The sequence below is a fragment of the Engystomops pustulosus genome, chromosome 10, assembly GCF_040894005.1.
Source record: "Engystomops pustulosus chromosome 10, aEngPut4.maternal, whole genome shotgun sequence".
Classification (NCBI taxonomy): Eukaryota; Metazoa; Chordata; class Amphibia; order Anura; family Leptodactylidae; genus Engystomops; species Engystomops pustulosus.
Genome location: NC_092420.1, coordinates 65,738,085 through 65,760,492, shown reverse-complemented (window position 1 = coordinate 65,760,492; position 22,408 = coordinate 65,738,085). Strand labels below are relative to the sequence as shown.

Below are 22,408 nucleotides of genomic sequence, written 5' to 3'. Positions count from 1 at the left end.
GTGTTGGGGCCCAGACACTTTTGCTGTATGGGGCCCCGAATTTCCTGATGGCTGCCCTGGATATAAATATAAATAAACAGTAAAAATCATAAACACAATAGGTATCGCCGTGTCCGAAAATGTCCGATCTATCAAAATATAATAACCGTTTTTCACTGCGTTAAACCCCGTAGCGGAAAATAGCGCCCGAAGTCGCAAATGGCATTTTTTTGCCATTTTGAAAAATAGAAAAAATTCTATAAAAAGTGATCAAAATGTCGAACAGTCCTAAAAATAGAAGCATTGAAAACGTCATCAGAAGTCGCAAAAAATGACACCACCCACAGCTCCATACACCAAAGTATGAAAAAGTTATTAGCGCAAGAACACTGCAAAATGAAGAATTTTTTTTCTGTACAGGAGGTTTTAATTTTTGTAAATGTATGAAAACATTATAAAACCTATACAAATTTGGTATCCCCGTGATCGTATTGACCCAATGAATGAAATAGACATGTCATTTGGGGTGCACAGTGAAAGCTGTAAAAACCAAGCCCACAAGAAATGGCGCAAATGTGTTTTTTCATCATTTTCACTGCATTTAGAATTTTTTTCCCGCTTCCCAGTGCACGGCATGGAATATTTAATACCATCACTACGAAGTGCAATTTGTTACGCAGAAAATAAGCCACCACACAGCTCTGTACATGGAAAAATAAAAAAGTTATAGATTTTTGAAGGTGGGGAGTGAAAAATAAAAACGCAAAAACGAAAAAGGGCCTGGTCCTTAAGGGGTTAAGGACGAGTGGATCCTGCCAGAGGGGGCACACACTAGCATGTAAGTGTACTTGGTTTACAATCCTTCATCCTGGTGATAGGCGTCCTTTAAATAAAAAGATGTCCTTTAAATATATATATATACACACAGGCAGTCCCCTACTTAAGAACACCCGACTTACAGAGGACCCCTAGTTACAAACGGACCTCTGGACTAATTGGTAATTTTCTGTACTTTAGCCCTAGACTACAATAAACAGCTATAACAGTTGTGACAGGTGTCTTTAATGAAGCTTTATTGTTAACCCTGGTTCTGATGACAACCCAACATTTTTAAAATTTTTAAAATTGTCACAATGAGCAAGGTTTGTCTGGAGTTACAATGATAAAGTATACAATTCCGACTTACATACAAATTCAACTTAAGAACAAACCTACAGACCCTATCTTGTACGTAACCCGGGGACTGCCTGTATCCTAAAAAAATATAGTGAGCTTAAGGCCCGTTCCACACTTGCGAGTGTGATGCGATGAACTTGCATCACACTCGCAATGCAAGCTGCCGGGAACGCACGGCCCGAACGCTGCACCGTGGGAGTGAACTCAGCATGTCAGTTCACTCCCGCGGTGCAGCGTTTGGGCCGTGCGTTCCCGGCAGTTCATCACATCACACTCGCAAGTGTGGAACGGGCCTAATTCCTATGAAGACAAGTTTCTTAAATATACTCAGAATAGCAAATTAACACATGCTCTAATTCACTGTTATTAACAAAAATACAGCATTTCACAGATATAATTCCAACCTGTCTCTATCAGTCCTTGCGTACACAATTTCACTTTCCCCTAGTTTCCAACCCCGGATGTTCTGACTTTAGGGTCGGCAGCCATCTTGTCTAATGCTGTGGAGCTGAGCTCTTCTCTGCTCTCTGCAACCGCCCCTCCCCCCAGCATTCCAGGAGGAGCTCACACTGACACACACTGACTTCCTGCCCACAAACATTAGTGAGAGCTCTCGCTATCATAGTATATAAGGCTGGAAAAAGACGCAAGTCCATCAAGTCCAACCTTTAAGAATTAAATAAATGTTTTATCCCCATAACCCGTGATATTTTTTCTCTACAGAAAGGCATCCAGGCCTCTCTTGAACATGTACATAGAGTCCTCCATAACAACCTCCTGCGGCAGAGAGTTCCATAGTCTCACTGCTCTTACAGTAAAGAACCTTTGTCTATGTTGATGGTAGAATCGCCTCTCCTCTAGGCGTAGAGGATGCCCCCTTGTCCTGGTCACAGGCCTAGGTATAAAAAGATCTTTGGAGAGATCCTTGTACTGTCTGTTCAGGTATTTGTACATTGTAATGAGGTCTCCCCTCAGTCGTCTTTTTTCTAAACTGAATAATCCCAAATTTTGTAATCTGTCATTGTATTCTAATCCCCCCATTCCCCTAATAATCCTGGTTGCTTTCCTCTGCCCCTGTTCCAGCTCTACTATATCCTTTTAATACACTGGTGGCCAAAACTGTACACAATATTCCATGTGTGGTCTGACCAGGGATTTGTATAAGGGCAAAACTATGGGGCAGATTTACTTATCCGGTCCTGTCGCGACCCAGCGGCGCGTTCTCCGACGCTGATTCGTGTTCTGCCGGAATTCACTAAGTTCGTGCGCCTGATGTCCACCAGGTGAAGTCCGCTGAATTTACCTCCTCCGTCTCAGTGTATGTGAGTGCTATTTTTGCGACACAAATTTATTTTAAAATACCCCCAAGTCTTTTTCAGCGCCGGTTTTACAAAGTAATGTTTGTTTCTATGGCCAAGTGCATAACTTTACATTTATCTACATTAAACCTCATCAACCATTTCTTTACCCACTCCACAAGTTTCCACAAATCCCTTTGTAATGCTAAACTATCGGCCTCAGTATTAATTACTTTACACAGCTTAGTATCATCTGCAAATATTGAAACTTGACTGTGTAAACCCACTACAAGGTCATTAATAAAAATATTAAAAAGAAGTGGCCCCAATACTGACCCCTGTGGCACTCCGCTGGTAACGTCAACCCAATCTTAGAACTCATAGGTCTGTGGTTTCCAGGATCGCTTTTTGATCCTTTTTTGTATATTGGTACCACATTTGCTATGCGCCAGTCCTGTGGAACATAAGCAGTCCTCAGGGAATCTTCAAATATTAAAAATAACGGTCTGTCTATCACGGTACACAGTTCATGCAGAACTCAGGGGTGTATGCCATCTGATTTATCTATCTTAGTGGTTGTGAGGCGACAACCCTCTTCCTGGGTTAAACTGTTGACATTCCAAAGAGAATTTTCCTCACCTCCACCATGACCCCCATGTCATTCCTCAGATGGCCCACATTCTCAGTTTTTAGTTTCTTATCATTTACAGGCAGTTCTTAAGTTGAGTTTGTATGTAAGTCGGAACTGTATATTTTATCATTGTAATCCCAGCCAGAACTTTTTTGGTCTCTGTGACAATTGGATTTAAAAAATGTTGGGTTGTCATAAGAATCAATATTAACACTAAAGCTTCATTACAGACACCTGTGGTAACTGTTTCAGCTGTTTATTGTAGCCTAGGACTAAAGTACAAGAAATTACCAATATCCAGAGGTCCGTTTGTAACTATGGGTCGTATGTAAGTCGAGTGTTCTTAAGTAGGGGACCGCCTGTATATACTTGAAAAATAATTTGATTATTTCTGCTCTCCCTTGCAATATTTCTCTCAGTCTCTATATTTGTGACCTTTATTTGCTTTTTAAAGCATTTATTTTTCTCTCAAATATCCTGTAACGCCTCATTGCTACCTTCGCATTTAAGCACCGTGAATGCCTTATCTTTCTCGCTAATTGCTCTCCTTACAAGACTAGTTAGCCACATTGGCTTTTTTCTATATTTCTATATATTCTATCTTTATAATCTACTATATATCTATAATAGATATATAGATATATATATATAATCTATAGTTATTTATCAGGGGAGGGGGAGGGGGGCACATTAGATCTGATTATAGTAAAATATAATAACGTTTTTTCCTGGTGTTTAACCCCGTAACAGAAAAATATTTTGGCATTTTGCAAAATATAAGTAATTCAATAAAAATAAGCGCCAGAAGATGGCAAAATGAAGAATTGCTTTTTTTATTAATTTTTGTAAATTTATGAAAACATTAGAAAACCTATTGTATATACTGTATATACTTGAGTATAAGCCGACCCGAGTATAAGCCGAGACCCCTAATTTTACCACCAAAAACTGGGAAAACCTATTGACTCGAGTATAAGCTGAGGGTGGGAAATGCATTGGTCACAGCCTCCCAGTATATAGCCAGCAAGCCCCCAGTAGTATATAGCCTGCCCAGCCTGCCCCCAGTAGTATACAGCCAGCCCAGCCTGCCCCCAGTAGTATACAGCTAGCCCAGCCAGCCCCCAGTAGTATACAGCCAGCCCCCAGTAGTATACAGCCCAGCCTGCCCCCTTAAGTATACAGGCTGCCCAGTCTGCCCCCAGTAGTATACAGCCAGCCCAGCCTTCCCCCTTAAGTATACAGCCAGCCCAGCCTGCCCCCTTAGGTATACAGCCAGCCCAGCCTACCCCCTTAAGTATACAGCCAGCCCAGCCTGCCCCCTTAAGTATACAACCTGCCCAGCCTGCCCCCTTAAGTATACAGCCTGCCCCCTTAAGTATACAGCCTGCCCAGCCTGCCCCCTTAAGTATACAGCCTGCCCAATACTAACAAAAAATAAATAAACTTATATACTCACCCTCCGGTGGCCCCGATACACAGCGCTGCTCCCCCGATGTCCACGCGGGTCCTCTTCTGTCTTCTATCTTCCTCTATCTTCTGTTTTCCGCAGGGCGCCGCCATGCTCTTCCCGCCCGGCAGGCGCATAGTATGATGCGGCCGCTGCTGACGTCATACTATGCGACGGCCGGAGAAGAACATGGCGGCGCCCTGCGGAAGACAGAGGAAGATAGAAGACAGAAGAGGACCCGCGTGGACATCGGGTGAGCAGCGCGGACATCGGGGGAGCAGCGCTGTGTATCGGGGCCACTGGAGGGTCAGTATATAAGGTTTTTTATTTTAAGTGCTGGGCTGCCTATTGACTCGTGTATAAGCCGAGCTGAGGATTTTCAGCACATTTTTTGTGCTGAAAAACTCGGCTTATACACGAGTATATACGGTACTTGTGTATAAGCCGAGTTTTCAGCACAATTTTTGTGCTGAAAATTCCCCACTTGGCTTATACTCAGGTATATATATAAAAAAAAAAACTCGGTACTCACCATTTAGACGGCCCGGGCAACTCCTTTTCTATCTTCATGTGTGCAGCAGCTCCGTGGTCAGCGCCTCTTCTTTCTTCAGGCCGGCGCCAAGACCATGACGTGTGGTGCCGGCCTGAAGAAAGAAGAGGCGCTGATCACGGAGCTGCCGCGCAGATAGAAGAGGACCTGCACGGGCCGTGAAGAATGGTGAGTACCGAGTTTATTTTTTTTAAGGGCAGGCTATCTACTACAAAGGGGTTGGCTGGCTATCTACTACAGGGGGCTGGCTGGCTATCTACTACAGGGGGCTGGCTGGCTATCTACTACAGGGGAACCAAAAGAGAAGAAATTCCACCACATGCTAGTCATATGAAAGTTGAAACGTCAATGAAAGGTCAATTTTATTGTAAATACATTTTTAAAATAAGCCATTTTTCAATTAGACAACAATATGCTCAGAATACAATATACCTGGCTAGAAACAATGTGGGTTGAAGTCAAACGTGCTAACATATATCATTCAAGTGAAAAGAAATACAATCAGATCTTGTATACACATGGGGGGAACCAAACAAATCTACATCATACTTCATTCTTATTGGTACTATGATCAATGCCCACAGATATATAGGATGTGTTAAACATGGTCAGTTAACACATGTGCCCTTACCCATGGACGTACGTTTCAGTCGTCAAGCGTTCATCTGGGGGTGATCCCTACTACAGGGGGCTGGCTATCTATTACAGGGGGCTTGGTGGCTGGCTATCTACTGCAGGGGGCGGGCTGGCTAGCTATCTACTACAGGGAGCGGGCTGGCTGGCTATCTACAACAGGGGGCTGGCTGGCTATATACCACAGGGGGAAGACAGGCTATATACTACAGGGGGATGGCAGGCTATATATTACAGGGGGCAGGCAGGCTATAGACTACAGGGGCTGGCTGATTATAGACTTCAGGGGGCTGGCAGGCTATATACTATGGGGGAAGGTGGGCTATATACTACAGGGGGCTCGCAGGCTATATACTGTATAAACTGTCAGTAGATTTTTTCCCTGTTTTTGTGTTAAAATTAGGGATCTCGGCTTATACTCGAGTATATACGGTATACAAATATGGTATCCCCATGATCATGTCAATTGGGGCACACAGTGAAAGCCGTAAAATCCAAGCCCACAAGAAAATGGCGCAAATTAGTTTTTTCATCATTTTAACTGCATTCAGAATTTTTTTCCTGCTTCCCAGTACAGGGCTTGGGATATTAAATACCATCACTATGAAGTGCAATTTGTTATGCAGAAAACAAGCCGTCACACAGCTCGTTAAAAAATTAAAAAAAGTTAGAGATTTTTGAAGGTGGGGGAGTAATAAATGAAAATGCAAAAACAAAAAAGGGTCAGGTTGTTAGGGGGTTAAAGCGACTTTGTCCTTGATAAATCTGCTGGCAGTGTTCTTCAGTTATGGGAGTTGTTTGAGACAATAACATAAAACGTCACAAAATATTATCCAAATTCGCAGAACACAGACCAGGGTGGGGACTGCCATAAATTTGCGCCAAAATTGGCATCTAAACAAAAAGGTCACAATTCATGAATTCGGTATTTTGAAAATTTGTCTATGCAAATAATATTGGGGCTCATTTACTAAGGGTCTGCAGAGCCGTCCAAACATAGGATATTCCGACGATTACCGATCGTCACATTTAAAAGGGTATTGTGGTGCAAGCAATCAGATTTTGGCGCAATTGCGCTGGATTTCATGCGACTCAAATCGAGGGACGGGCTGTCAGACGTTCCGTCGGATTCTGACTCGGCGTGGGGTTTAACATTTAAATTGTGTCGCAATATAATGCACTTACATGCAGCGGGAAGAAGAAGGTGAACTCCGGCGGACCTGAGTTGGGAAGCGACACATGCAGTATGTACGGTGCACGATCTTAGTGAAAAGCGCCGGAGTCCATGATCGCTGGACAAGGACCGGGTAAGTAAATGTGCCCCATTGTGTCTTATGTTCATTTGGTGCAATGGAAAAATCACAAAACAGAATTTACACCAGAAGTGCACCAAAACATCGACAAACATTGAGAAAACACAATGAACCATCGCCACAATTGGTTTCTTAGTGTTACTAATCTATTTGATGACATCACGTTCAACTTCAAAACTGAGTTTTGTACTTTCACAATGTACCACTAGATGTCCCTGTCAGCTTATTAATAACCTCACTGAGGACACTTACCATACAGAAGTATCTAAGCGGAGGGTGTGAATGTAGTCATTTACTTAGTCGTGAATTGTATCTGTATGTTTACTCATTACTCATGAACAATAGTACACAACAAAATTAACCAAAAATGTAAGTTTGGAATAATATGTTTATGTTAGTGTGAAATGATTGAGTCCTATGAGCTTTGTATGCATCATGTTTCAGAGACACTTGGGGGATTGTATCAATAGATGTGCACTAGATTTGTGGAATGTTTACTGCGACGGTTTTTAATTTTTGCTCACATTTTGGGGGTTGTTGGGCAACGTTTTGGAGGGTAGCGTCAGGAATCGCGACCATACAGCAATATTTGTTGTTTCTTGGAGATTTTTTGCAGTCTGCAGTATATTTTTGAAAAGTCTCAAATCTGTGGAGTATTGATTATTTACTGAAAAATGTAGAATTCAGGTTTATTGCTATAACTTAACTTAAATCCTGCTCTTAGTCCGAATCAGTCATGTTGTCCGAGGGCACGCCCCCTGATTTGTGTCGCATGAAAGCCAGTGGAGCCAAAATCTGATCGCGTGCCCCAAAATCCCCTTCTAAATAGCTATCCCAGCAGCACGATCCCCGAAAATCCTGACAGAAATGCGATTTGCGGGCACTTATGTGTTTTTTCCCTTCCCTAGGCCTCATGCACGCTAACATATGGGAAAACGTGATCTGGCCATACGTTTTGCATGGGCCCCATAGATGACTAAGGCACATGGGGGGACATTTACTATGGCGTTTCCGCCAGTTTTGTGGCGCTCTCACCACATGTTCTGCTCTCAGACCTATTTATTAGCTGTCGGGGACAGAAAAAATGACTTTTTCCGTCTGCTCCGACTCTTCTCCGAAAAGGGGCGTGGCTTTGGCGGAGTGGAAACTCAGACAGAATTAATATGTGTCACAGCCATTTTTGGGCGCTGTAAACTGGCGGAAAGTAGACCAAAAGAAAACTGGTCTAGCAGGGACTGTTGGACACATTTCTGGTGCTCGGGACAGATTTTGGTCCCAGGGACAGAAAATGGGCTCGGGGACAGAAATGTCTCTGCACAGCTCTACAATATTAAATGTGTATCTTCTTTCCGAGAGCAGGTCGATAACAAAGCCAATGCAGACACCGACACTCTAAGTAAATGTCCCCCATGGTGTTTCACCGCACCGTGACCACGCTGCAAAATATACAACATGTCCTGTATTGTGCCGCATTGCAGCGCCGGCTGCTCGGGTTTCATTGGAAAGGCGAAGAGTGAGGAACGCTCACCCCTCTTCTCTCCTAAACCTGGCTTTATGCTCACGGTATGCATATAGTAGTGTGCATGATTAGATGCACATTCCCCATAGCTGAATTACTTGCCTTTACTAAGTATTATACTGGCTGCAGCTTATCCGGGGAAGTTTTGCTCCCTACTGAATTGCATCTATATATAAAAATAGCACTTTATTGAATAAATGTATTAATTATAAACTAAATATTTGTAATGCACTACAGATTGATGGCGCTATAAAAATAAAGATTATTATTATTATTATTATTATTATATACTGTGTGAAGAGTCCTTATGCTCTGATACTGACATCCCAGACCTCACACTGTCATCCATATGTAATGGTGAAGTAATGATGTATATAGAAAGTTACTCTGTTTTCCAGATAATAATATATATAGGAGCTAATTTACTAAGGGCTTTGCCCCGCACTTTTGTCAGACTGTGGACATTTTTCGGGTCTAAAACTGCGCTACAATGGTGTCGCACGTGATCATTTGTTGGCGCAGCTGCGCTGGCCCCATGCGACACGAATTAGGCCATAGGACTGTCCGACTGATTCGGACCGAGCGCCGTATTTAACTTTCAAATCGTGTCACAAGCCCTATGTAACAGGTGCACAGATTTCTGGCGCCCGATCTTAGTGTATCACCGCACGCAGCATTATACACGGACAATGCACTTTCAGTGAACTCATGTGACCCTGTAAGTAAATTTGCCCCATTAACTTACTGTGAATTTAGCATCTGCTCTAAACCCCTCTTAAGGGCAAAAACATCCTTTTTGAAGACGTGTACTTCTTCTACACAGCTATGTCATTTTGTGCCTGATATTAAAAAGGGGGATGTCTCTAAATTTAGGGAAAGAGGGCGCTTTACTATAGAAAGAGTGCCACACCATGGGCTGCAGGTGGTATTGCATGGTCAGTTCCTAGCCCTGTATTATCACTATGCTTCTACTGCTTGTAAAGAAAGATATCTCACTGAGCCACAGAACATTATAATCACCATCTCTTATAGCTCCCTGACACCCAGATTGTCTGGCTTTACACAATCCAGGCCGGTTTCCTACAATGATTTTTGGATGTGTTTTCATTACATTTTGACACATATTGCAAACGTATTGGGCAAAACGCATGTGTGAAAGCGGGATTACTGTGGTTTTACATTTTTCACTGAAATACTACTTTCTTCATTAAAGGGAATCCACCTCTGGGTGGCGTTACCAGAGCACCTCCGTGCTGTAGCTTCACAGGCTGTTACACTAGGAGGAGCACTCCCTCCCACTGTGTGCTGAACCTTCCTTTGATGCAGTGAGATTCGATCAGGCAGAGGGAGGGGATTAGTGCTGAGGGAACAGAGGATCCGAGTGAGACAGTGTAATAGCCAGTGAAGCTGCAGCATGAGGGGCTCTGAAAATGCCCCCTGAGACCTTCTGGATTATTAGCATCATTTTAAAAGTAGATTTGAGAAGGAAGGAGACCATGACAAATATAAACAGATAACCACAGTCACAGTGCCTGGGTCTATGAGTAAGTGTCCCTGGTTTATTTGAGTGTAGATTTCCTTTAAGATGTAACCCTGACATAATTGCACTGTTAGATGATTGTTTTTTTATTATTCAATACATATCACATTGAGAACCTTTCCACCGCACATACTGTATACTAGTACAATAAGCAGCTATAAATCTACATTGTACTTTTGCTGTAGAACATTTGTGAAATCTCTTGCATAAACTTGTTATCTTACACTGTGCGTCTGCATTTCCTCACATCCTTTTTCATCACACTGCATTAAGCCATCCATACCTGATCACATACAAGCCCATGGCAATCGCTACACACTCCTCTGATCAGAATGAGATGTTTAGGTGCAGCACTGTCACTTATCACTTTTAATTGTTGCCTGACACTTTCTTGATGTTTCACTGCTCTTTTTGCACATTGACACTGTAACGTTGTAGTTGTTGCAAACAAAATAAGAAAACTATTGTCTTAAAGGAAATCTACAATCAAAATACATCATGATGTGTAGGGACACTTACTCATAGATACAGGCACCATGCCTGTGGTAATCTTCTTAAATTTGGTTATCCGTGGCCTCTTTTCTTCTAAAATCCACTTTTATAATTATGCTAATGAGTTGTCTGAAGGGCTATGGGGCGTTACCAGTTACTCTTCTACCCCCTGCTCCATCAGTGTTGAGGGAGCAGGGGGAGACATTGTAACAACCTGTGAAGCAACAGCACAAAGAGGCACTGGTAACACTCCAAACAAGCTACACTAGAGGTCACTGAGAAATAAATGTAGTGCAGGAAAAGTGTATGCTTCACTCCATTTATCTTTATGGCTCCTCCAGGACAGCAGACCCCGGAAGTCTCAGTCTGATATTTTGGGGTCCCAATATCAAAAGCGGGGTTCTGGGTTCCGAGATGACAGAGCAGCCGGTCTCACATGTTTGAGCTGCTCCGTTCATCTCTATGGAGCTGACGTAAATTGCTGAGTACTGCTCTGGTAATTTTGGGGAGCTGAAGATGGGTGTGACAGAGAACATCAGACCCCCAGTTCTGATGATCCATGGGAATCCCATCCCTGAGAACCCACGGATCAGAAAGTTGCTCTGTTGGAAAACCCCTTTAAAAGAGGGTATGTTACATACCCTACTCGAGGCTGCTGCTAGTGGTGTAAAAGCTGGTGACAGTCCCTTTTAATCATGTCCCTCCCTGCTAAACAGACCCCTTTTATTTTCACCTATTCCTATAGGCGACTGAGCATAGATGACACTACCAGTATATTGTACAGTATAAAAAGCTATACGTTATCATATATTTTTGTAGTTGCAGTTTCACCATGGAAGACTTTGATCTGTCTCTGGATGACTTGTTTTATAGTGGACCTTCCCAACAAAAATTGTAAGTAAATGTTTTGTACTTCAAAATTGCACAGCAAAGATTTCAAGGTTAAATTGGTTTTTCAGTTTTATAAATCTGTAAAAGTTTAGCAATATGCGGTAATTTGTTCTAAATTTGCATAATCATCTGATAGGTGCCGGTATATCAGGTCATATTTATGCCTCTTAAAGGCATTTTATTGGCAGCTGTTTATTGAAAAGTGGAAACCGCAACAACTCAGCCACAACGTGTCCGACCACAGCAAGGTCACAGCGTGGGGTCACTTACTGCTGACTCACTGTAGACCTCCAGGTGTCCTCTGGTATTAACATCAGCAGAAAAACTATATGCTGAGAGTTTACTCCATCCACATAGGTTTTAAGGGTGAATTTGGTGTGAAAGTAAAAATTTCTACAGACACAACAACACACAATCTATTGTAGAAACATAGTGAGTTTATTTCATTGTTTTGTTCTTCCAAGTAACTGTAGATGTATGTCTTTACATTGTATCAATAGAACGGATTCTTCACTGTACACAATGTTTTATTTAATAACAGTTTGGACAAAGATGGCATAAAAGATTGGCTCCATGCTTCATCCCCTCGTATCGATGATATCCCACTAAGTCAAGAGCTTCCAAAAGAAATAGGGAACAGTCAGTCATCAGGTAACATACAGTGAAGCCATTTTGAAACAGCTAAAAATTGCATTGAAAATTGGTGTTGGGAAGGGAAAGGGGGGCTACTGAAAATAGATGCTAACATTCAGAATTTCTCATGAGACTGACAAAACTTTGAAACATATATAATTTCATATAGATCAAAAAAAAGAGAAATAAGGAGCAGCACCGTGTTGGGGAGAGGAAAACTCGTGTGCAGGTCTTCACAGCAGGGTCCACTAGGTACCCTCGTATCCAAGAAAGAAAAAATACTGAAGCAGCACTCCGTAAATGTGTATTTATTCCACCTTCATGATGCGACGTTTCGTCTATTCAATCAAGACATTCTCAAGCATAATTTCATATATTAATTTCAAGTACCATGAACTAATTATATGTACTCTGTCAGTAAGCTATCTGCAGAAGAAAAAAATAAAAGGGCTGAAATAATTCTGTGGATCAACCTGGCCAGTCAAACTGTGATGTGGCACTTCTGTTTTACAGGGTGCAATGAAAGGCCCAGCAGTACTTAAAGAAAATCTACCATCAAAATCAAGCATGAAAAACCAGGGCACTTACTCATAGATCCAGGCACCCTGACTGTGGTAATCTTCTTATATTTGTTATCCAAGACCTCCTTCTTTCTAAAAATCAACTTTTAATATTATGGTAATGAGCCAAAAGGGCTCTTGGGGAGTACCCTCAGTGCTGCAGATTCACAGCCTGTTATAATAAGCAGAACGTGTCTCATCCAACCCCCTGCGCTCTCCCTTCTCCCTCTGCCTGTTTAATCTAACAGGGAGAGGGGAGACCTGCTCTGCTCATTGTAACAGCCTGTGAAGTTATAGCTCTTCAGGCTCATTAGCATAATTACAAAAGTTGATTTTAGAAGGAAGGAGACCATGGATAACAAATATAAGAAGATTACCACAGTCATGGTGCCTGGATCTGAGTTAGTGTTCTTGGTTTATCATGACAGATATTGATGGTAGATCTCCCCTCATATTGTATGTGAAATTTGGCAGTGCCCATCCACCAGGTGGTTTGGTATTTCTTCTTTATATGCAGAGCCAGTTGGATTCCACTTTACTATTACTGTAAGTATTTGCATTGTTTCTCTCAGTCTAGAGCAGTGATGGCGAACCTTTTAGCGGGCGGGTGCCCAAACTTTAACCCAAAACCCCTTTTATTAATTGCGAGGTGCCAACCAAAATAAGCAGTAACTTATTGTTCCCTGTTCCTCAATAACGTTTGATCATGTTGGCCTCCTGAGGACAAGATGGAAAATTTGTATAATTTTAGCTTCTTTCCAGTGTACTCAGAGAATTGTGGGGCCAGCAGATGATCCTCCAAAGATAATTCGGCCCTGTCTACACATTCTCCCTCTTCCTACAGTCCCAAGTACGTATTATTTTAATATATGACTGAAAGCAGCATCTATTAAGTTGCTTGGAACTGCAGGAAGATTCTTTGAGTCCTGTCAGGTGTGCTGGGGCAATGGCCCGGGTGCCCACAGAAAGGGCTCTGAGTGCCGCCTCTGGCACCCGTGCCATAGTTTTGCCACCACTGGTCTAGAGAATACCATTAAAATAATGGAAGGAGCTGAAGTGCTAGGGGTGCGGCCACACGCCGTGTTGCACAGTGCTAGCGGGGGGCTGTGCCTCAGCCCGATCTTATTAGCGTTTCACTGCAGAAGCAAATGCCTTGGCCCAAGGCATGTATCCTTTACGCTATCCCTAAATAATGGACACCTGCTTCTGCTGGCTCCTTTTATCAGCTGCTATGACTGACTCGTTCCACCTCCAGTACTCACAGATTTTCTTTGTAATCTGACACATAAGTGACTATGGAGCATATTTATCAGGACCTCTGCGCCATGTCAGTTGCTTATTGCTAGCATTGCTTATTGCCAGTGGGGCGTGAAGCTGGGGCACGGCCGACCGAACGGAGGGCAGGGTGGCCCGGTGTGGGGCGTTTACTGCTTCACATGTAAAACGTCGCTGGCGGCATTTATTTCTACGACTGCTCTGCCCAATAAATCAAGAGGCGGAAGCGAATAAGCAGTGGCGGGCCTATCATATGCAGTGCACGGCAGCCTGCCCGATACATCAAGAGGCGGAAGCGAATAAGCAGTGGCGGGCCTATCATATGCAGTGCACGGCAGCCTGCCCGATACATCAAGAGGCGGAAGCGAATAAGCAGTGGCGAGCCTATCATATGCAGTGCACGGCAGCCTGCCCGATACATCAAGAGGCTGAAGCGAATAAGCAGTGGCGGGCCTATCATATGCAGTGCACAACAGCCTGCCCGATACATCAAGAGGCTGAAGCGAATAAGCAGTGGCGGGCCTATCATATGCAGTGCACGGCAGCCTGCCCGATACATCAAGAGGCTGAAGCGAATAAGCAGTGGCGGGCCTATCATATGCAGTGCACGGCAGCCTCCCTGATACATCAAGAGGCTGAAGCGAATAAGCAGTGGCGGGCCTATCATATGCAGTGCACGGCAGCCTGCCCGATACATCAAGAGGCTGAAGCGAATAAGCAGTGGCGGGCCTATCATATGCAGTGCACGGCAGCCTGCCCGATACATCAAGAGGCTGAAGCGAATAAGCAGTGGCGGGGCCTATCATATGCAGTGCACGGCAGCCTGCCTGATACATCAAGAGGCTGAAGCGAATAAGCAGTGGCGGGCCTATCATATGCAGTGCACGGCAGCCTGCCCGATACATCAAGAGGCTGAAGCGAATAAGCAGTGGCGGGCTTATCATATGCAGTGCACGGCAGCCTGCCCGATACATCAAGAGGCTGAAGCGAATAAGCAGTGGCGGGCCTATCATATGCAGTGCACAGCAGCCTGCCCGATACATCAAGAGGCTGAAGCGAATAAGCAGTGGCGGGCCTATCATATGCAGTGCACAGCAGCCTGCCCGATACATCAAGAGGCTGAAGCGAATAAGCAGTGGCGGGCCTATCATGTGCAGTGCACGGCAGCCTGCCTGATACATCAAGAGGCTGAAGCGAATAAGCAGTGGCGGGGCCTATCATATGCAGTGCACGGCAGCCTGCCTGATACATCAAGAGGCTGAAGTGATTAAGCAGTGGCGGGCCTATCATATGCAGTGCACGGCAGCCTGCCCGATACATCAAGAGGCTGAAGCGAATAAGCAGTGGCGGGCCTATCATATGCAGTGCACGGCAGCCTGCCTGATACATCAAGAGGCGGAAGCGAATAAGCAGTGGCGGGCCTATCATATGCAGTGCACGGCAGCCTGCCCGATACATCAAGAGGCTGAAGCGAATAAGCAGTGGCGGGCCTATCATATGCAGTGCACGGCAGCCTGCCCGATACATCAAGAGGCTGAAGCGAATAAGCAGTGGCGGGCCTATCATATGCAGTGCACGGCAGCCTGCCCGATACATCAAGAGGCTGAAGCGAATAAGCAGTGGCGGGCTTATCATATGCAGTGCATGGCAGCCTGCCCGATACATCAAGAGGCTGAAGCGAATAAGCAGTGGCGGGCCTATCATATGCAGTGCACGGCAGCCTGCCCGATACATCAAGAGGCTGAAGCGAATAAGCAGTGCCGGGCCTATCAAATGCAGTGCACGGCAGCCTCCCTGATACATCAAGAGGCTGAAGCGAATAAGCAGTGGCGGGCCTATCATATGCAGTGCACGGCAGCCTGCCCGATACATCAAGAGGCTGAAGCGAATAAGCAGTGGCGGGCCTATCATATGCAGTGCACAGCAGCCTGCCCGATACATCAAGAGGCTGAAGCGAATAAGCAGTGGCGGGCCTATCATATGCAGTGCACGGCAGCCTGCCCGATACATCAAGAGGCTGAAGCGAATAAGCAGTGGCGGGCCTATCATATGCAGTGCACGGCAGCCTGCCTGATACATCAAGAGGCGGAAGCGAATAAGCAGTGGCGGGCCTATCATATGCAGTGCACGGCAGCCTGCCCGATACATCAAGAGGCTGAAGCGAATAAGCAGTGGCGGGCCTATCATATGCAGTGCACGGCAGCCTGCCCGATACATCAAGAGGCTGAAGCGAATAAGCAGTGGCGGGCCTATCATATGCAGTGCACGGCAGCCTGCCCGATACATCAAGAGGCTGAAGCGAATAAGCAGTGGCGGGCTTATCATATGCAGTGCATGGCAGCCTGCCCGATACATCAAGAGGCTGAAGCGAATAAGCAGTGGCGGGCCTATCATATGCAGTGCACGGCAGCCTGCCCGATACATCAAGAGGCTGAAGCGAATAAGCAGTGGCGGGCCTATCATATGCAGTGCACGGCAGCCTCCCTGATACATCAAGAGGCTGAAGCGAATAAGCAGTGGCGGGCCTATCATATGCAGTGCACGGCAGCCTGCCCGATACATCAAGAGGCTGAAGCGAATAAGCAGTGGCGGGCCTATCATATGCAGTGCACAGCAGCCTGCCCGATACATCAAGAGGCTGAAGCGAATAAGCAGTGGCGGGCCTATCATATGCAGTGCACGGCAGCCTGCCCGATACATCAAGAGGCTGAAGCGAATAAGCAGTGGCGGGGCCTATCATATGCAGTGCACGGCAGCCTGCCTGATACATCAAGAGGCTGAAGCGAATAAGCAGTGGCGGGCCTATCATATGCAGTGCACGGCAGCCTGCCCGATACATCAAGAGGCTGAAGCGAATAAGCAGTGGCGGGCCTATCATATGCAGTGCACGGCAGCCTGCCCGATACATCAAGAGGCGGAAGCGAATAAGCAGTGGCGGGCCTATCATATGCAGTGCACAGCAGCCTGCCCGATACATGAAGAGGCGGAGGCGAATAAGCAGTGGCGGGCCTATCATATGCAGTGCACGGCAGCCTGCCCGATACATCAAGAGGCTGAAGCGAATAAGCAGTGGCGGGGCCTGCGAATAAGTAGCGGATTATATGCCGGCGTATGATAAATGTCCCCCTATGTATCAATCTTAGTATCAAGATGGAATTCATCGGAGATTCCAGTGTGAAAAACAGATTAGGAGGGAGGAGGATAAGTAAGTGGAGAAAGTGTCAAATGAGAATGTTGCACTATGGTTTGTATTGCATGGTGATATACCGTATGTTTTAGAAAAGAAAAATAATAAAAGAAGATATTTAAGGAGAAAAAAAGATGTGCTACACACCTTGTTGTACTCCCTTTTACTTCCAATACTTGATGAATTTAGTTAGTGACCATTTAAGTTAGATTTTTTTCTATAAAATTCTAGGTAGCTACTTATTAGATTATTAATATTATTTCTTGTAATTATTTTCTTTTTCAAAAAGGTATGGTTAGAAAACTGAAAACATTTATAAATCCTCTATCAAAGGCAAAAGCATCAGCAGTCACCCATCCAGTGATGTCTTCTTCTCGGCATGATATTAATTGTAGCACAACAGTGACAGAAAACACCAGAAATACATGTAGTCAGGATAGTTTATTATCATATCCCTATTTTTCATTTGGTGATAATGGTGATGAAAGCAGAGATTCCTACTATTGCAAACAGAATCTTCCACAATCCCAAGGAAATTCAAGCATGTTTAGAAAAAGGTAGGCTTTTGTTGTTATTGCAAGGATGAATTGTGTTTTATTAACAGATATTTGTTTCATTTATTCACAAACAGCTCTACTACATACATTCACTAAAACAGGGATATACTCAGCACTGCTGTGCTCACGCAAACACACTGATCACAGCTATACACACAAACACACAATCAACATTGCTATACACAAACACACTCAGCATTGCTATACACACATTCAGCTTTGCTATACACAAACACACTCAGCATTGCTATACACACACAAACATATTCAGAATTGCTTTATTCAAACACACTCAGCATTGCTTTACACAGACACACTCAGCATTGTTATACACACACAAGCACACAGCATTGCTATACACACACAAACACACTCAGCATTGATATACACACACAAACATACTCAGTATTGCTATACACACACATTCAGCTTTGCTATACACAAACACACTCAGCATTGCTATACACACACACAAACATATTCAGAATTGCTTTATTCAAACACACTCAGCATTGCTTTACACAGACACACTCAGCATTGTTATACACACACAAACACACACAGCATTGCTATACACACACAAACACACTCAGCATTGATATACACACAAACATACTCAGTATTGCTATACACAAACAAACACACTCAGTATTGCTATACACACACAAACACACTCAGCATTTCTATACACACACACACAAACACACTCATCATTGCTATACACACACTCAGCATTGCTATACACACCCACAAACACACTCATCATTGCTATACACACACTCAGCATTGCTATACACACCCACAAACACACTCATCATTGCTATACACACACACTCAGCATTGCTAAGCAGAAACACACTCAGCATTGCTATACACACACAGACACACTCAGCATTGCTATACACACACACACACACTCAGCATTGCTATACAAACACACACACTCAGCATTGCTATACACTACACACTGAGCATTGCTGTACACACACTCAGCATTGCTATACACACACTCAAACGCACTGAGCATAGCTATACACAAACACCCTCAGCATTGCTATACACAGACACAAATACACTCAGCACTTCTATACACACTTATGACTGCTATGATAAACAGTACAACGGGAATACACTCATCCCTTCTATACACACACCAATACCTACAACAGCATACTCACACTCTTCTTCAAACCTAGTCCCAGTCACAACTTCTTTGCTGGCCTCATCCCCTGGCAGTGCTTCACCTGATCTCCAGGACAGCAATCGGGAGGGTCTGGCAGTGTTGGATCCTCCAGGGCTTCGGACTATAAGACGCAGGCACTTTTTAGCAAGATTTTTCACATTTAAAAGTATAAACATATATTCACAGAAATATGCTATCACCTGTTTTGGGTACAGACAGTCCAGGGACTCAAGCCCTTGGCTGCCTACTAATTTTTAAAAGTTTATTTAATTTGAGGTTATGAGTCTTGAAAGGGTGTTGCAGTCCGTTTGGTTACTCAGGTGTACATTTTCTTCCCACAGCTTGTTTAAACAACATGATCCCTTCACTTTTGGAAACAGACATATCCTTGAAAATGATACAATGTTTTCAGAGGTACCACAAAAACCCGACTATGACAATCCCTATTCTCAAGAAATAACCTGTAGCTCTAATGACAGCTCCGAAGCTAATGAAGGTCTTGGGAACATGTCTCATCCTACACCTTTAAAACTGCTGCATGGGAAAGGTACTGGATTTTTAGTATTTTTTAATAAATTCAGAAAAATTATAACATTTAAAACCTGTTTACTGTAAGGTATTCACTTTTTAGGGTTCAATGTAATTATGTAGAGCAATACCCTTTTCGGATGGATAAAGTTCATGCATTTTGAATTGTGCACTTGTTGTAAGGGGAAATAACTTTAAAGACTAATTTTGAAATAGAAAATTAGAATGAGTTGTCAATGGTTTATTGGAATACTGAGGGGGCTTTCAGTCCCTTGTTCTCACTATCAGTGGGGAACCCCACTAATCTGACTAATCTGAGAAACCCTTTAAAACTGCGGCCCTGACCGGGCCTGCTGACTTCAGGGCCACACACAGCTGCCACAGAGAGGAGAAGAGGAACGCTGCTTCAGGGAGCAAAGAAAGGCGAGTTTCTGATTGTCAGGCTTAGAGGTTGTGGATCCTCTGAACCACTGCGGACGATGGCACAAGCCACTACCTGGGACCGGAGTCTAAGTGGCACCCGGTTTTCACCAGAGCCCGCCGCAAAGCGGGTTGGACTTGCTGCGGCGTGGTACCACCAGGTCGTTCCACAGGCGTGACTTGTCCGCAGTGGCAGCCAAGGTCGAGGTACAGAATCGGCAGGCAATCTCGTAGTCGGGGTCAGGCAGGAGGTCAGGACGGGCAGCACAGGTTCGTAGTCAGAGTCGTAGCAACAGGTCAGGACAGGCGGCAAAGGAGCGTAGTCAGAAACGGAACTGGGGTCACAACAGGAAATCTCAAGAACAGCACAAGGCATCAAAATACAGCTTTCTCTAGGGCGCAAGGCACAAAGATCCGGCAAGGGTAACAGGAAGAGGCAGGGTTAAATAATTAAAGGGAAAAGGCCAGCGCCAATTAGTGGCGCGCTGGCCCTTTAAATTTACAGAACTTGCCGCGCGCGCGCCCTAGCTGTCGGGGACGCGCGCGCACAGCCGAATGGGACGAGGAAGCTGCGGACGGAGCCGACGCCGGAGGGGCAGGAGCCGGGACCCGTGAGTAGCGCTTGCGGTGTGCTGGCGGGGGACCGACGGCACGGGTGAGCCCGCGATCCGTGACGGGGATCGCGGGACCACCCGTGACACTGATTTTATTTTCACAGCCAAAAGGAGGGTAGGTAGTGGACTTCTAGAAAGGGAGCATAAATCAGGGGTCCTATGCATGAAAGGGGGCATATGAGTGGAGGGGCTAAAGAAAAGAGCAATTTACAATGCCCCCTTTTTTATTTTAATTTTGATCTTAATTTACCTAAATTGGGAAAGGTTTATTCTGATTTCATGTCAGATCAGTAAGAAAAACATGGATAAGTATCTTTTTATTTAGTGTATGATAACCTCTTCTTTCAGCTATAAATATGGTTAATTTGAATTGTAGTAGCGTTATAACAATATTGTATTGTAACCTTTGTACCATTAGTAGCCCAAACTCCATATGGGATCCTGAAGCCTGTCTCTGAGATTCGTATCCTTTCCTTGAAACTTTTCCTGCCTGTGCTTGTTCATATATAGCAGTGATGGCAAACGTTTTAGAGGCCGAGTGCCCAAACTACAGCAAAGACCCGCTTATTTATCGCAAAGTGCCAACACAGAAATTTAATTTGTGGTTTATACTCCCTTCTCTGTCACAGATGTCATTGATACCAGCACCTGAGGACACCAATAAAGCAGAAAAAAGTCCCAGGTAGCGCTGTCACTTTAAAATAGCTCTGTGCACAGCAAGTCCTGGGCTGTCTGGGACTGCAGGAAGATACCTGGAGTCATCTCTGGTGATGGCCTGAGTGCCAACAGAAAGGGCTCTGAGTGCCACCTCTGGCACCAGTGCCATAGGTTAGCCATCACTGATATATAGCATTCAGATGGTTTCTCATGAAAGTATTGTTACTGGCATATATTATTATTACTTGTTTTGGTCTAATGTGGCCAAAGAGTCCTCATTACCATTCCCCCACACACAATGATTGACAAGTGTTGGACTAGGCTTTTCCTGGACCCATCAGATAATATTACTCTGCTGGCCCATCTGCCATTAACCATAAGAAAAAGACCAAACTAGTTTCCAAATTGAGTTGTCATATCCTGGATGTTTTGGTTTAGTAATGGATTAAATCCCTGGCCCACCGGTGGATTTTCTGCTACTCTGGATGGACAGTATGACACTGATTGACAGTCTTGGGGTTGCAAGATTGTAGAATGCATTTATATTCCATTTATATATCATATTTGGTTACACAGCTCTTCCCCTCTCAGTAACTGCTGTAGTATTCAAACAGAAGCTGCTACAACAACAAGGAGAAGCTGTGCAGTATTATATTGAAAATATTTCACAAACCATAGCTTTGAATCCAGCTACAATCTTGGAATATAAATGCATTTTGCACAGCTCTGCTGCTCCTCAGACACAAAGGGGCACATTTACTTACCCGGTCCGTTCGCGATCCAGCGGCGCATTCTCTGCACAGGATTCGGGTCCGGCCGGGATTTGTGAAGGTAGTTCCTCTGCCGTCCACCAGGTGGCGCTGCTGCGCTGAAAATCATCTCAACGCGCCGGAATGCACCACCTCGGACCAGGTGGAGGTAAGCGCTTCCCGAGCGACACTTTTTCGGTTTTTAAATGCGGCGGTTTTTCCGAATACGTCGGGTTTTCGTTCGGCCACGCCCCCCGATTTCCGTCGCGCGCATGCCGGCGCCGATGCGCCACAATCCGATCGCGTGCGCCAAAAACCCGGGGCAATTCAGGTACAATCGGCGCAAATCGGAAATATTCGGGTAACACGTCGGGAAAACGCGAATCGGGCCCTTAGTAAATGACCCCCAAAGAGGTATGGTTACACAGATCTCTAACACTGGCTGCAGCTTGTGTGGATTAAGCTGCTGGTAGACTCTCTTTAAATCTATGCATACAATCCATTTTCCACCTTAAAATTATTTTGAGGTCATTTATATCTGGACTACAACTTTAAGTGTTAATAACTTACTGAGGT

At 44.5% G+C, this 22,408-nt stretch overlaps 1 protein-coding gene across 5 annotated transcripts in view; it reads left to right on the top strand.

Annotated features, from left to right (window-relative positions):
* The window catches only part of HFM1 (helicase for meiosis 1), a 93,072-nt gene that overhangs the window by 16,462 nt on the left and 54,202 nt on the right, over positions 1–22,408 (top strand). For 4 of the 5 annotated variants that reach the window (XM_072127510.1, XM_072127509.1, XM_072127508.1 and 1 more), the window contains exons 2-6: positions 11,398–11,472; positions 12,011–12,120; positions 17,414–17,681; positions 19,206–19,411; positions 20,845–20,889. In XM_072127510.1, the coding sequence (XP_071983611.1) occupies positions 11,398–11,472; positions 12,011–12,120; positions 17,414–17,681; positions 19,206–19,411; positions 20,845–20,889 (704 nt within the window). Of the gene's footprint in view, positions 1–1,970; positions 2,055–11,397; positions 11,473–12,010; positions 12,121–17,413; positions 17,682–19,205; positions 19,412–20,844; positions 20,890–22,408 lie in introns of those variants that run through there. The other variant, XM_072127511.1, reaches the window with a different exon arrangement.